Source organism: Lampris incognitus, chromosome 1 (assembly GCF_029633865.1).
Source record: "Lampris incognitus isolate fLamInc1 chromosome 1, fLamInc1.hap2, whole genome shotgun sequence".
Taxonomy (NCBI): Eukaryota; Metazoa; Chordata; class Actinopteri; order Lampriformes; family Lampridae; genus Lampris; species Lampris incognitus.
The window spans coordinates 31,520,338-31,533,460 of NC_079211.1; the positions used below are offsets into that span (position 1 = coordinate 31,520,338).

General features: G+C 42.7%; 1 protein-coding gene across 1 annotated transcript; it reads right to left on the reverse strand.

Annotated features, from left to right (window-relative positions):
- Nucleotides 1-462: 462 nt before the first annotated feature.
- Nucleotides 463-11,728, reverse strand: sash3 (SAM and SH3 domain containing 3). Its single transcript, XM_056274833.1, has 8 exons — nt 11,538-11,728; nt 8,265-8,360; nt 5,503-5,637; nt 4,310-4,448; nt 3,932-4,089; nt 3,271-3,483; nt 2,877-3,021; nt 463-1,497 (listed from the first exon to the last, which is right to left on the reverse strand). The coding sequence occupies exons 1-8, from the start codon at nt 11,592-11,594 to the stop codon at nt 1,259-1,261; spliced, it is 1,182 nt and encodes a 393-aa protein (XP_056130808.1). The 5' UTR covers nt 11,595-11,728; the 3' UTR covers nt 463-1,258.
- Between the last annotated feature and the right edge of the window lie 1,395 nt (nt 11,729-13,123).

Here is a 13,123-nt window from a genome sequence, read left to right on the forward strand (position 1 = left end):
TTGTTTTTTTTAAGTGCAAGTGTATGATGGTTTCAAATTTTACCGGGACTACTGGACCTTGGATACTAGCTCTGTGGGTTTATGCGTCTAACTAAAATCTATGGTATGTTACCAAGTTGAGCTCAGTGAATCTCAACATTTGCTTAACATTTGTATTTATGATTTCGATGTTAAAATGACATGACAGGCTCAGATCTGAATGCTCTGATCCATCTATTATATTATTGCATCATGTATACAGATACAGTACTATACCATTGATGGAAGTCTTATTTATGTTCACTTCGTTTAGTAATAACACTGTGATTATATGTGTTTTGTTCAATTTTCCTCACTTTTTACATGATCGATGTGTCTGGTAAATAAACAATTGTGTTATTATTATTTAATATATCTTGTGTCTTTCCGCCGCCTGCCTTATTTTGTTTGGGACATTGGCTCTGACAGCCATGATGCCATCAAAATGGAACAAAACTTTTATTTCAGTTCTATTTACAGCAAAGTCAACACCTTCATAACTTTCGTAGGCATAAAAATACCTGGCAGTAATAAAAAAAGAAATGCAAATAGACTACAGTGTAAAAAGTCAGAACTGCAGAGCCGGTCTCTTACATCTGTTGACAATCAAAGCATTTAAATTCAAACAGAGGACTTTGTCTAAATATGACACATCTTCAGTGCGTTATATGTTCGTAGTTCTACGGGATGCTGTCGCATTAATTTTTAAAATGGGCCTGCACTTGCATGAAGCTGATAACATTTCGTCATTTCACAAGGAAATCTTTTCGTATTAAAGACATATTAAAACATCACAAGCACAAACACTGACTTATCTACCACCGTCCCAGCTTTGTAAGAAATGACAGCCAATGATATTTCATACAACATAATACACAATTCATTCAAAACACTACACAGATGTGAAGAGATATGGTGCTGCTTGCAAAACCCATGGCTCGATTCCTAGCCACAATAGGCAAATCACCCTGCAGTCATAAGGTCAAAGACGGTACATTGCAAATCCACTCTGCAAATTAGGAAATTGGGGGAAAATACAGCTGCAAAGACACTGTGCTTGTATTCATCATGACTTATTCTTGTATCGTACTTCCGTCATCACTTCACTCCCTGACAATGAAGCGCCAAAGTTCTCAGTTAACCACACATCCACCAGCTGTGGTCTTAAGGACCGGGAATTCATACACTCTCAGTGGGGTTTTTTTGTTTTTTGTTTTTGTTTTTTTATTTTCCGCACTTCTCAAGAGCCCTCGCCCAGAGCCAGCTCCTGCAGCTGCTCCTGGAGGGAATCCGCCTGATCTGTTTGTTCCTTGTCCTGCTCCTCGGAGGTCTGCTGGTTCTGCTCTTGCAAGTTCTCCTGCTTGGGCTCCTCGCGGCCGTTCTCCATGTTCTCCAAGCTCTCGAAACAGCCTGAATCTCTTGGGTTCTCGCTCTTGTCCTCAGGTCTTTCCTGCTCGTCTGGGTCTGATTCATCTTCAGCTGAATGGGTTGAAGATAAATGTGATTAAACATTTTTTTTTCAAATCAATTGTTATTTAAACTGATTTATATATGTTGTTTATTTCATCTAAGCAATGATTGGCCTTCTCAGTCTTGTCGGATGGTAGACAAGACTTTCATACAGTCTAAACAGAGGAGAGAAACATTTCAAGTCGCTCTGTTTAATGACTTTATCTAATCTCATAAACCATCAATATTCTCTGAAGTCTCCCTCCATGACCATCTTGTAGTGGTGATGTGTTCAAAGTAATTTCTGGCATAATTAATACAGAGAAATGTGTTGCTGCAGCCCCGTAACCCGAAGGCTTATGGGTATCCATAAACTGCACTCCTAGTATAGCTATTGCCATGTGACAGGTGTTAAAATCACAGCTAATGAGCCGTCTGGAGGGCAGAGGAGCTCAGATGTCAAAGCTTTACTGAGGACAAACAGGATTTCCTATAGGCCCCTGAGCATAGCTGCAATCAGCGAGCAGTGTCACACAATTGAACCATGTGAAATGTGTGTAACGAGCTCATATTCCCCCCCCTTTTCCGCCATAATTGTAGCTGGCCAATGACCCCACTCTTCCGAGCCATCCTGTTCGTTGCTTCACCTCCTTTGCCGATCTGGGGAGGGCTGCCCCCCCCCGAACAGGCACCCCGACCGACCAGAGGAGGCGCTAGTGCAGCAACCAGGACACATACCTACATCCAGCTTCCCACCCATAGGCACGCCCGACCAAGCTGGAGATAACAGGGGGATTCGAACCAGCGATCCCCGTGTTAGTAGGCAACGGAATAGACCACTACACTACCCGGATGCCCACAAGCTTATTCTGAGCAAGAAAGGAACCGATGACAGCAGAGAACAGCTCCCATAGTAAGGAATATAAAAGGTTTTGTGTTGCGAGAGCCTGACATACTAGGGCCGTAAAATGACCTGTGGGTTCAATAGCAAGAAGTGACCAGCACACTTTTTTATGACATTTTCGTCAGCTCTAGTTTTCAACATGTAATCAAAGGGGTATTATTTACTGATTGTCAGGATAATTATGATAAATTGTGGGCAGTACAGTGCTATGCTGCATGTCAGAGTCAAAGAGAGCTGACACTCTTGACCATGCACATTTGTGTTGCAAGTTGAGTCTAAGGAATATTTTGAAATGTGCAGCCCTGCAGAGGCATAACAAAACAATAGAACAAAAACAAAAACAAAACTGTGGACCTCGCCTGAAGAGGGCATTTGAATTTGTGGAGTGCCAGGTGTTGATTAGATATTAGAATTAATAAATTTTGCGGGACTGCAGAACACGATCTCCACAGTGTGTCCTTCTACTAGAGAGCCTGAACCCTTTCACAGTCAGGTAGGAACGTACAGTCTCTCAGCAGCTCGCAAGCATTCAGGATCTTATCTCGCTGTTCTGGGTCAGTGATGTTCAGCTCATTCAGGTGAGACTCCTTCAGCCCTCCAAAATCCTCCAGGCTCTGGAAGCCGTGCATGGACAGCAAAGAGCTGAGCTCCTGGAAAACAAAAAGTGGACCTCATTTACCAAAGATGTTGATGTTGGAACATGTATTTCACGCTGATAATGCAACTTAGAATTGAATTGATTAAGTGCTCAGATTCAGTCGGACTTTTATTATTACAACGTGGTCTACTGCATTACACACACACACACACACACACACACACACACACACACACACACACACACACACACACACACACATACACTCACACACACACACGCACACACACTATTATCTTACGGTCAAGCCGATGCTGTCCAGCACCTCCTCCAGGGTGTTGGGTCTGTCTTTGGCCTTGCAGAGCTTACTGTTGCAGCGTTTCCTCCTAACTGGTGGGCTCTCGTCAGGCAGGATGTTGACATAGATGAACTTAAAGGAGCCCACCTTGTTGTTGAGCTTCCCAGTCCAGGTCCCCACTGGGGGTTTCTCAATAATATGGATGATGTCACCTTTCTGTAAGACGAATGATGCATGAATGACTCAACTCAGATGTTAGGATCACGTCAACCAAAACCCAGTTAGCCAAAAACCATAGGAATTATTCATGGGGAATGATAGAGCACTCGCCTTGTCAGCACCAGTGATCCGCTAACTGTACATTTTTGCATAAAGTTATGTCCAGTTATACATTACAACTCCAAAATTGTGCCACGACAGAAATTCCTCAGCTATGCATCATATAATTTCGACTTCAGTGATACGATCTGTGCAGGAATCGCATTAAATCTTAAAGCATCACAAAGTCACCATGGGCCTCGCAGCTTGTGCTTTCATGTATAACACATCAAATGGCCATCATGTTTCACACTTAACAAGGTCCATGGGGAGAGAGACCTGACAACAAAAGTAGATGTGACTGTGAGCTACGGCAGAGAAACCAAACACTTCCTGGGGGACTCACTTGCAGTTTCAGAGACTCCACGTCGTAGGGGCTTGGGGTGAAGTCGGTGTGGACTAGTGCGCGACCACAAAAGGGTCCGCTGTAGGAGAGACCATTCTCCTCCAGTTTCATGCTGTCCCTCTGGCTGTAGCCGCTGTCCATGCTTTGTCGATCACCACCTGACCAAGTTATGACCACTTATAATCACAGAGTATCTCCAGAGGCTTCAGATTTTTGGGGCCTCTCTGTTTACTGTACAGCTAGGTGTCTGACTTAGATCACTTTTACTTTCACACACTGATGTGGAGCGTTTCAAATCAGAATAAACCTTAATCGTGCGTTAAGATCCATGGTGGAACCATTATATTCAGTCAGGTAAGATGACGAGGGCTGACTTACTACCAGAAAGTTGTCGGGTTACAGGGCTGGGGACGATGTCCTCTGACCCGGTGGAGCAGACAGAAGTCCTCTGTCCTGCAGTCAGGTCTGGAAGCCAGTCACTGATGGGGGAAAGGGAGCTGTCCTCACCGCTCTCCCCCTTGATTCACATTAATGGACAATGGTGCATGTCAGACAGCTTGATTTGAAAATTTCACATTTGCATGACAACAATTGAGCTTTCATTCTCAATTATCCATATTTACAACAACACATTATTGATCCCCGTGCGTTAATTGCCTTTTCCCTCTCCATCCTCCACAAGGAGATCACAGCGAAGAAACCAGTTGCTGAGTAGCAGCCCCGCTGCAGTTGGAGATTTATTGCTTTTACCAAATGACACTTTGGCAGGTCTGCCTTGCTTGTTGGCTTGATCCCGTGTCCATCATTTTCACCGAGATTAATCTTAATATCATTAAAGTTGAAATATTTACAGCTTTTGTCATTTTCAAAATGATTAAACCCAGAAGGGACTTGACCCCCGATGTTTTTTAGAACTTCAGCGTCAGCTACCTGAATTTCCTCCTGCTTTTGTATGAAACGTCCACTAGATGGGAGCATTTTCATCCTTTTGTGCAGAAGCTCTCTGTCTCTGTCTCTCTCGCTCTGTCTCTCTCGCTCTGTCTCTGTCTGTCTGTCTGTCTGTCTGTCTGTCTGTCTGTCTGTCTGTCTGTCTGTCTGTCTGTCTGTCTGTCTCTCTCTCTCTCCCTCTCTCTCTGTCTCTGTTTTGATCTAATCTATTCAACATACTTTATCAATAAGCCATTTCGTACAGAGCTCTAAAAATAATAAAATTAAAGTTATTAAGGGGCGAATTCTCCCCTCCATCTGTGGCCGGGACACAGGATTAGTCAGCTGGTACAAAAACCCCAAAGCAAAATATCCTGGCCAAGGACATTTCTTTAACACACGCTTAAAGACACATCAGAGAAATAAAATAAAATGGGCGTTTGGGGCAAGGGGGCCGACCTTGCTTACCCCCGGGCCATCATGTTGTGTGCTTCTGTAAATGCTGTCTTTATAGATATTTTAAAGTTCAACTCTCAACGATTCATGCATCCATATGCCGTGGAATTGATCAAATCTTATTTATTGGTATAGACATTATAGTTATGTCACTGTAGAACAAAGTATTGGGTGGAAAACGTGCATACCCCCTCCTCAGCCAGGGCCTTCTGTACCATCTTGGATGTTTTGCGGGTCATGGTACGCGAGATGACATTTCGCCATTTCTTTCCCAGCTTGCTGCCACTTTTCCCAGTCTCCTCTGGTGGAAACCCATCTGCCACCTGGGAAGATAGTTTTTTTGTTATAATCTATGTTTTTATGCAACAGCAGCATTCAATAGCACCTGGCAGATGGTCTCCAGATTGAAATGCCATCTACAAAGAATGTAACTTAAGAAGTGGACATTGCATTCTTGATGTATGTGCACACATACACATTTTACACACAAGCATACACTCACACACAAATGCAAACGATGTCTGCACACACACACACACACACACACACACACACACACACACACACACACACACACACACAGCGCACAAACAACCTCCCACACAGTATTTGTCAGAGAAATGTCAAATGAGTATATGGACCTTAGCTAATGGTAAGCTAATGGTACAGTTAGTTAGTTAGTTTTTTTTTTATGGGGCAAATTAATTCCATCGAATGAACAGCTTTAGCCTGTCAGACTTCTTGTGTGTCTGAGATAGAGGTTCTCTGCTTGACTTGCTGTCAGCAGAGGACATCCTGTCTGCGTAGCTGTTTCATCTGGCTTCAGCATGAGCTTTACATACCGTGCTTACGTTCATCTTCTCTGGTACTTCCTCTCATAGGTGTATGTTTACTTGAGGATGGTAAGTCCCTTCCAAATTTCAAGGCCTCCTTTAATGTCTCTACCAACTTTTTTTTTGCTAATAATTATCATTACATTGTGTGTATACAGGCCTAGTATATTTTATAAATAGAATTTAACCTCTTTTGATTTCATGTCAGAATATCGTCCTCGAAAATACTTAAATGAATTTGACTCATCAAATTTTTTTCCTTTGAATGTTGATTTCATATGACTTGAAGTGGACAGTCAAAGTAATTTTGCATAGGGATGCAAGAGAGAATATGAGTCAGCAAGCATTCTAATACATTGCATTTGTGTATACATCAGTAATCATCCATTTAAAAGAAAGGAAGAAAGGCACTGCTCTGCAAATACTGGATCCCCCCCCTTTTCTCCTCAATTGTACCCGTCCAATTAGACCACGCTACCGAACCGTACTGGTCACTGCTCCACCCCCTCTGCCAGCCGCTTCTTTTCACCTGACAGTGGGGAGTTTCGCCAGGGGGATGTAGCGCATGGGAGGATCACGCTATTCCCCCCAGTCCCCCCACCCCGAACAGGTGCCTCAACTGACCAGAGGAGGCGCTAGTGCAGTGAGTGACCAGGACACATACCCACATCCGGCTTCTCACCCGCAGACACGGCCAAATGTGTCTGTAGGGACGCCGACCAAGCCGGAGGTAACAAGGGGATTCGAACCGGTGGGCAACGGAATAATAATCCGTTCCATCCGTTATCCGAACTGCTTATCCTGCTCTCAGGGTCATGGGGGTGCTGTCCAGGGTGTCTCCCTGGCAGGCGGAGAGACACCCTGGACAGGCCTCCAGGCCATCACAGGGCCGACATACACACATCCATACCCAGGGACAATTTAGTACGGCCAATTCACCTGACCTACATGTCTTTGGACAGTGGGAGGAAACCGGAGCCCCCGGAGGAAACCCATGCAGACACGGGGAGAACATGCAAACTCCACACAGAGGACGACCCCCAAGATTGGACTACCCCAGGGCTCGAGGACCCTTCTTGCTGTGAGGCGACCACGCTAACCACTGTGCCACCGTGTCGCACAGAATAATAATAATAGTAATATAGAGAATTCTGGGGGCAGCCCGGGATCCGCCGCAGCCTGGACGCAACCCCTGATTTCCAATGTTAACCAGTCGACTAAAGGGTTTGGCCCGTTAGCCAAGGGCTAGCGAGTCTATTTATCCGTGCACGTTACGATAATAATAATAATAATAATAATAATAATAATAGAAAAAATCTTAACAAATTGTACAAGAATGCTAATGAAGGAAATGTCTTGCCTAGCTATTTCTGTTTTCTGTTCTTGTATTATTTGTTTTGTGTGCTCCACTATGTGTAAAGCATCCTTGGGTCCCTTGGAAGGTGCTATATAGTTTTAAGTTGTTGTTGTTGTTGGAAGCTGTGTGTGTGTTTGCTGTGTGTATGTTTCTGTGTGAGCATGGTGGCACATATAGTGTGTGCATGCAATACAATCACATGACGTAAGCCGTTAGAAAAAATGATGTCTTCACTGACCTCTAATAAAACCCCTTTTATCTTCCCCAATCCTTATTTGTCTCCTGAAGCAGGATTTATCTATATCTTTTACCTTCTAGTCAATGTGTGCAGTGTTGTGGAGAAGTTCAAGGCGTGTCAGTTTTAATATGACGGTACAAGACAAACCTGACCAATTGTCCTTTTTTGTTTTTCCGTTATTTTTAGGAAGCATTAACGAACCACTTCTGTAATGATTTAAAAGTAATTCTGCTTGCCCTTTGTTACTGTTCACTTCACTTCTGGATACACCGCGATGTGATTTAGGAGCTCGGTGATATGATCTGACCTGTGTGCCCCCCATTGTAATAAAATGTCTATGGAAACTGCCATCTATCTACAAATTGGCACACACTAGCAGAAGAAATAAAAAAAGCTGCTTCTTTTTTCCAGCACTGTGTGTGTGTGTGTGCGTGCTCGTGTGCGTGCATGCACATATTGCAGATGTTTCCATGTGAGTGTGAGTCAGTGAGTGAGTGTACACAGCACAACAGTCCAACGTACCGTCTCGTCCAAGGTGAACTCCTTATCTGTCACAACAGGAGACGGGGTCTTGGGCTTCATGAAGTCCTTGAAGCTGCTGGACCTTTGCAGGCTGAGCTGTAAACAACATTTTAAGTCGTTTTTTTTTTTTGCACTTGTGTGGAGAAGCCCATTGAAGCATATACTAGCAGCATAGTGGAATAATGACACATACTGTGAGAGTAAAGGGTCACAAGAAATCTTCTACAAGCCGGTTTCATCACAGAGAATGCAACGTAAACATGAAGCCATGTCGGTTAAGTAATTTCGTAGAAGTTTTTTGAAATTTTTTTTGATATATACCTTATTAATCCCCATGGGGAAATTATGGTCTGCATTTAACCCATCCTAGATGTGTAGCTAGGAGCAGTAGGCAACCGCCATGCAGCGCCCAGGGGACCAACTCCAGTTCTTCTTGCCATGTCTCAGTCAGGGGCACAGACAGGAATATTAACCCTAACATATGCATGTCTTTTTGATGGTGGGGGAAACCGGAGCATCCTCAGAAAACTCACCGCAGACACGGGGAGAGCATGCAAACTCTACACAGAGGACAACCTGGGATGACCCCCAGGGTTGGACAACCCAGGGGTTCAAACCCAAGACCCTCGTGCTGTGAGGCGACAGGGCTAACCACTGGGCCACCGTGCCAATGTCTAATTGGTTGTTCAGTGTTTTGTCAGACATTTTGAGATGATCTTTTGGCCACCTATCCATACATCCTTAACCTTGTTGATAGAATGGTTTTTTATTAAAGAGAGACTGACATGCCCTTTCTGAACACATTTTTTAACGTTGGTAGTTTGAATCATAAAAAATAGGCAAAGCTATTGGCTACCGTCTTCCTGACGTCACCGCGCTACCGCTACCGCTCCCGCTCATACCGCTCATGTCCGCCGACATGGTAACTGACCGATAAACGTCGATTAATATCACAATTCGGTGAGTATTTTGACTTCATAACTCAAAATCTGTTACAAACAACAATAACACACAGGTACGTGAATATAAAGTTTTTATTTTAGGGTTTTAAACATGAGCGGTAGCGCGGTGACGTTTATGCAAATTGACTGGTGTTACGTATCCACTGGCACAATTTGTCATTGGACACCATCTACAGCCAATCACAGATCTCTCTCGCGTGGCCGCAGATGCGTCCAACTCGGAACACAGCCTATCGATAGGACTTTTCAGATATTGACGTAAGTATCACTTTAAGAACCACCTTGTCTACTCAGCACAGAGTTTCCAGAAAATAAACAGTCACAATCTAGATTAACAGTAACGATATATAGGTCATACGTGTCAACATGCAGTTGTTTCGAAAGGCCCTTTCGTCATTTCCTTTCTCAGGAATTAATTACTTAACCATGTGGTTCAACCCGGAGGTAAAGATACAGGATAGGAATCCAACCAGTTGTTTGTGTTCAGACAATAAGGTAAACACCATCATTTTGGCAGGATTCAATATCGAGTGTCTTAAAAAAAGGTGGGGACACGTGAAAAGAGGTACATTTTAGAATATCCATCCATCCATTATCCAAGCCGCTCACCCCAATTGGGTTCGCGGGATGCTGGAGCCTATCCCAGCAGTCATTGGGTGGCTGGCGGGGAGACACCCTGGACAGGCTGCCAGGCCATCACAGGGCAAACTTAGTCAAGGTATCTAATTTTTAATTTTTTTTATTATTTTGGAAGGTTTTGTCTCTCTTTTCTCTCCTTCCGGGAGAAGTACACTTATTAGATTAAGTCAATCCATTTAACTAGCTGTCTTGGACAGAAAAGCCGCCCTTACAACAAAGTTTATTCAAGCGTGCTACTATTATATTTATTTTAAACTAAAAATAAGTGAGTATGCTTTCAGTTTACTTTTTATGTACTTATCAGAGATCTGCCAAATAAAATTACACTTAAATATACTTGGCTTATACTGACAAGTATACAGACAAGTTTAATTTTAAAATATGATAGTTAAAAAAAAGACAACATGAGAAAAAATGAGATCTCAGTCACACTGAATGGCAGCATGAGCCGGTGTGGTTTCAGTCTGGAGTCATAAGAAGAGAGAATGAGACGTCTGAAACTGGTTTGAAACTCTCTAGTTAGCCTGCACTGATGTAAAGGTGTCCCTTGCATAAAGGCTCACGCTAAGGCTTATTTTGGGATGGAAGCAAAGTTTTGTTCTATTTATATATATAAATATAGTCTGAGTCAAAGTTTTGGTCTGTATTCAGGCAAATTACCCCTCAAGTCAAAACAGCGGCTATGTAAGCTAGCAGAAATTGATGCAGACACATATGATGTAATTTTCCATATAGCCAGGGGTTATTGTATGTCACCTTATCTCAACTCATCCTTCTTGACTGATGGTTGACAACTCAGGAAGCAGACATGACTTGAGTAACTGCTGGCAACCAATCATTGCAGACATCCGGTCAGCATTTTTATCTGTGTCAAAGACTTAAACCGCCGATGCTGCTGAGGGAGCAACGACTTCTAGTATCAGGGGATCTTGCTTTTTTTTTTTCTCTTCTCAACATTCCCTCCCAGAAAAAAAAACAAACCTATAGAGGTTTTAAATAAGTTATGATGCTTATAGTAATAGACCACAGAACATGACTTTTGCCAGTCATAGCTGCTGACTATTGCATGATAGTAATGATGGCGGAGGAATGAAGTAAGAAGACATGTGATGATAATGTCTGGGTTAGGCCACAGAAAAAGAGATGAAGATGGAAAACAAGACGTAGGAGGCTTGCTTTTTCCCTGGCAGCCAAAGACGCAAAAAAGCCACAATGCAAATTCTTACTCAGATTACATCTGCAGCAATGACTCACACTGCCACATCAGAGGAACTTAACTTTTCTATAAGAGCAAATGTTTTAAAGGGGAAAGTCTTGTAATTATTTGGGAGTTAGTACACCAGGCATATAAGACAAACTTGTTAAGAAACTCTCATCACATCACATCACCCTATCTACGTCCTGATAGCTGTGCAGTGAATTTCCTTACATCTTATTGTTGTCTGTAGTCTCCAAAAAAGTCTGAGCAGCACAACCTGATACAGAGAGAGCCGTGCAGACATCCTGTATGTTTGTTGTAGTGTGAGGCTCATCACTTGAGTGTTTTGGGGCCACAGTGTGTTGGAGAGGTTAAAAAGCACTCTTCCCAATGACAATCCACATCATACACACTTATCACAATGACATCTTATGAGCACCACTGACCCTTGACAAGAAAAGCCAAACTGCTCACCTTCTTCTTCTGCACCTGTTCCTTCTCCGAGGCATTGGAGGGTTTTCGCCTCAGCATCTTATTCCTGAGCAATCTTGAGATCCCTGTGGCCAAACGGCAGCAAGATTGACACTAATTCAAGTTCAGTAGATGATAATTTCTGTCACTGGTGCAACAGCCAGACTACTAAGAAAAAGGAAGACAAAGAACTGCCTTCCTTTGCAAACGAGTGCAGCATAGAAACTGAGAGGAAGTCACATGACCACACTGGAACTAAAGAGTCAAGCTGTTTTTTTCCTCCTTTGGTTACTACGGTTTGGGTTTACTCTCTAACAGCATTTGTTTTTTTAGTCCAGCTTGTCTGTGCCAAGTGCTGTGGCTCTTATTCTCCACAATACATTTGACAAAGGGTACGTCAAGTGCATCAGATGTGTGATCATCAACATTTATTAGCACTGATTAAAACTCATAATTTCCATTTATAGTCATTTTATATCAATATCTATCTATCTATCTATCTATCTATCTATCTATCTATCTATCTATCTATCTATCTATCTATCTATCTATCTATCTATCTATCTATCTATCTATCTATCTATCTATCTATCTATCTATCTATCTATCTATCTATCTATCTATCTATCTATCTATCTATCTATATATATATATATTTATATCAAAATAATGAGAAGACAAGGAGAAAACTGGCCAGGGAGGCTGCCAAGAGGCCTATGGCAACATTAAAGGAGCTGCAGGACCTTCTGGCAAGTACTGGTTGCTCCCTACATGTGACAACAACCTCCCTATTCTTCATGTCTGGGCTAAATTGTAATTGGGGTTATCATCACATTGTGAGACTTAACAGTGATTTTTCTCACCAACTGAAGAACGAGCCTCAAGTAGCATATGCGAGTAACTCTTGAGGCTTAGCTTTGTCCCATGTGAGGGCATGTCATGTCCATACTAAGTTGTCCCTAGGTAAGATGGCAAGACAGAAGCCTTTTCACAAGAAAAAAAAAACAACAAAAAAAACATCCAAGCCTGGCTAAATTTTGCAAAAAGATACATCCAGTCTCCCAAAAATATGTTATGGTCTGATAAGACCAAGGTTGAATTTTTTTGGCCATAATTCCAAAAGGTATGTTTGGTAAAAAAAACCAAAAAAAAAAAACCCAACACATCACATCACCAAAAGATCACTATACACACGGTGAAGCATGGTGGTGGCAGCATCACACTTTGGGGCTACCTTTCTTCAGCTGGAATTTGGGCTTTAGTCAAGGTGGAGGGGATCATGAATAGCCCCAAACACCGGTTGTTTTTTTTGCAAAACCTTCAGGTGTCTGCTAGAAAGATGAAGAGGAATGTAATCTTTCAACACAACCACCCAAAGCATACATCCAAATCAACAAAGGAACGACTTCATCAAAAGATCAACTGAAAATCTGTGGGGTGACCTGAAGAGGACCGTACACAGGACATGCCCTCTTAGTTTGATGGCTCTAGAATGTTTTTGCAGGGAAGAGTGGGAAAATATTGCCAAGTCAGGGTGTGCCAAGCTGATAGATTCAACCCAAAAAGACTGAGCGCTGTAATAAAGTTTA

Bases quoted from the DNA above. Each gene is read 5' to 3' on its own strand.
- sash3 (XM_056274833.1), bottom strand. From the start codon at position 11,594: ATGCTGAGGCGAAAACCCTCCAATGCCTCGGAGAAGGAACAGGTGCAG. The intron at 5,638-8,264 runs GTACGTTGGACT...CTATCTTCCCAG, and splicing joins AGTTCACCTTGGACGAGACG to GTGGCAGATGGGTTTCCACC. The intron at 3,484-3,931 runs GTGAGTCCCCCA...TTCGTCTTACAG, and splicing joins TGGAGTCTCTGAAACTGCAA to AAAGGTGACATCATCCATAT.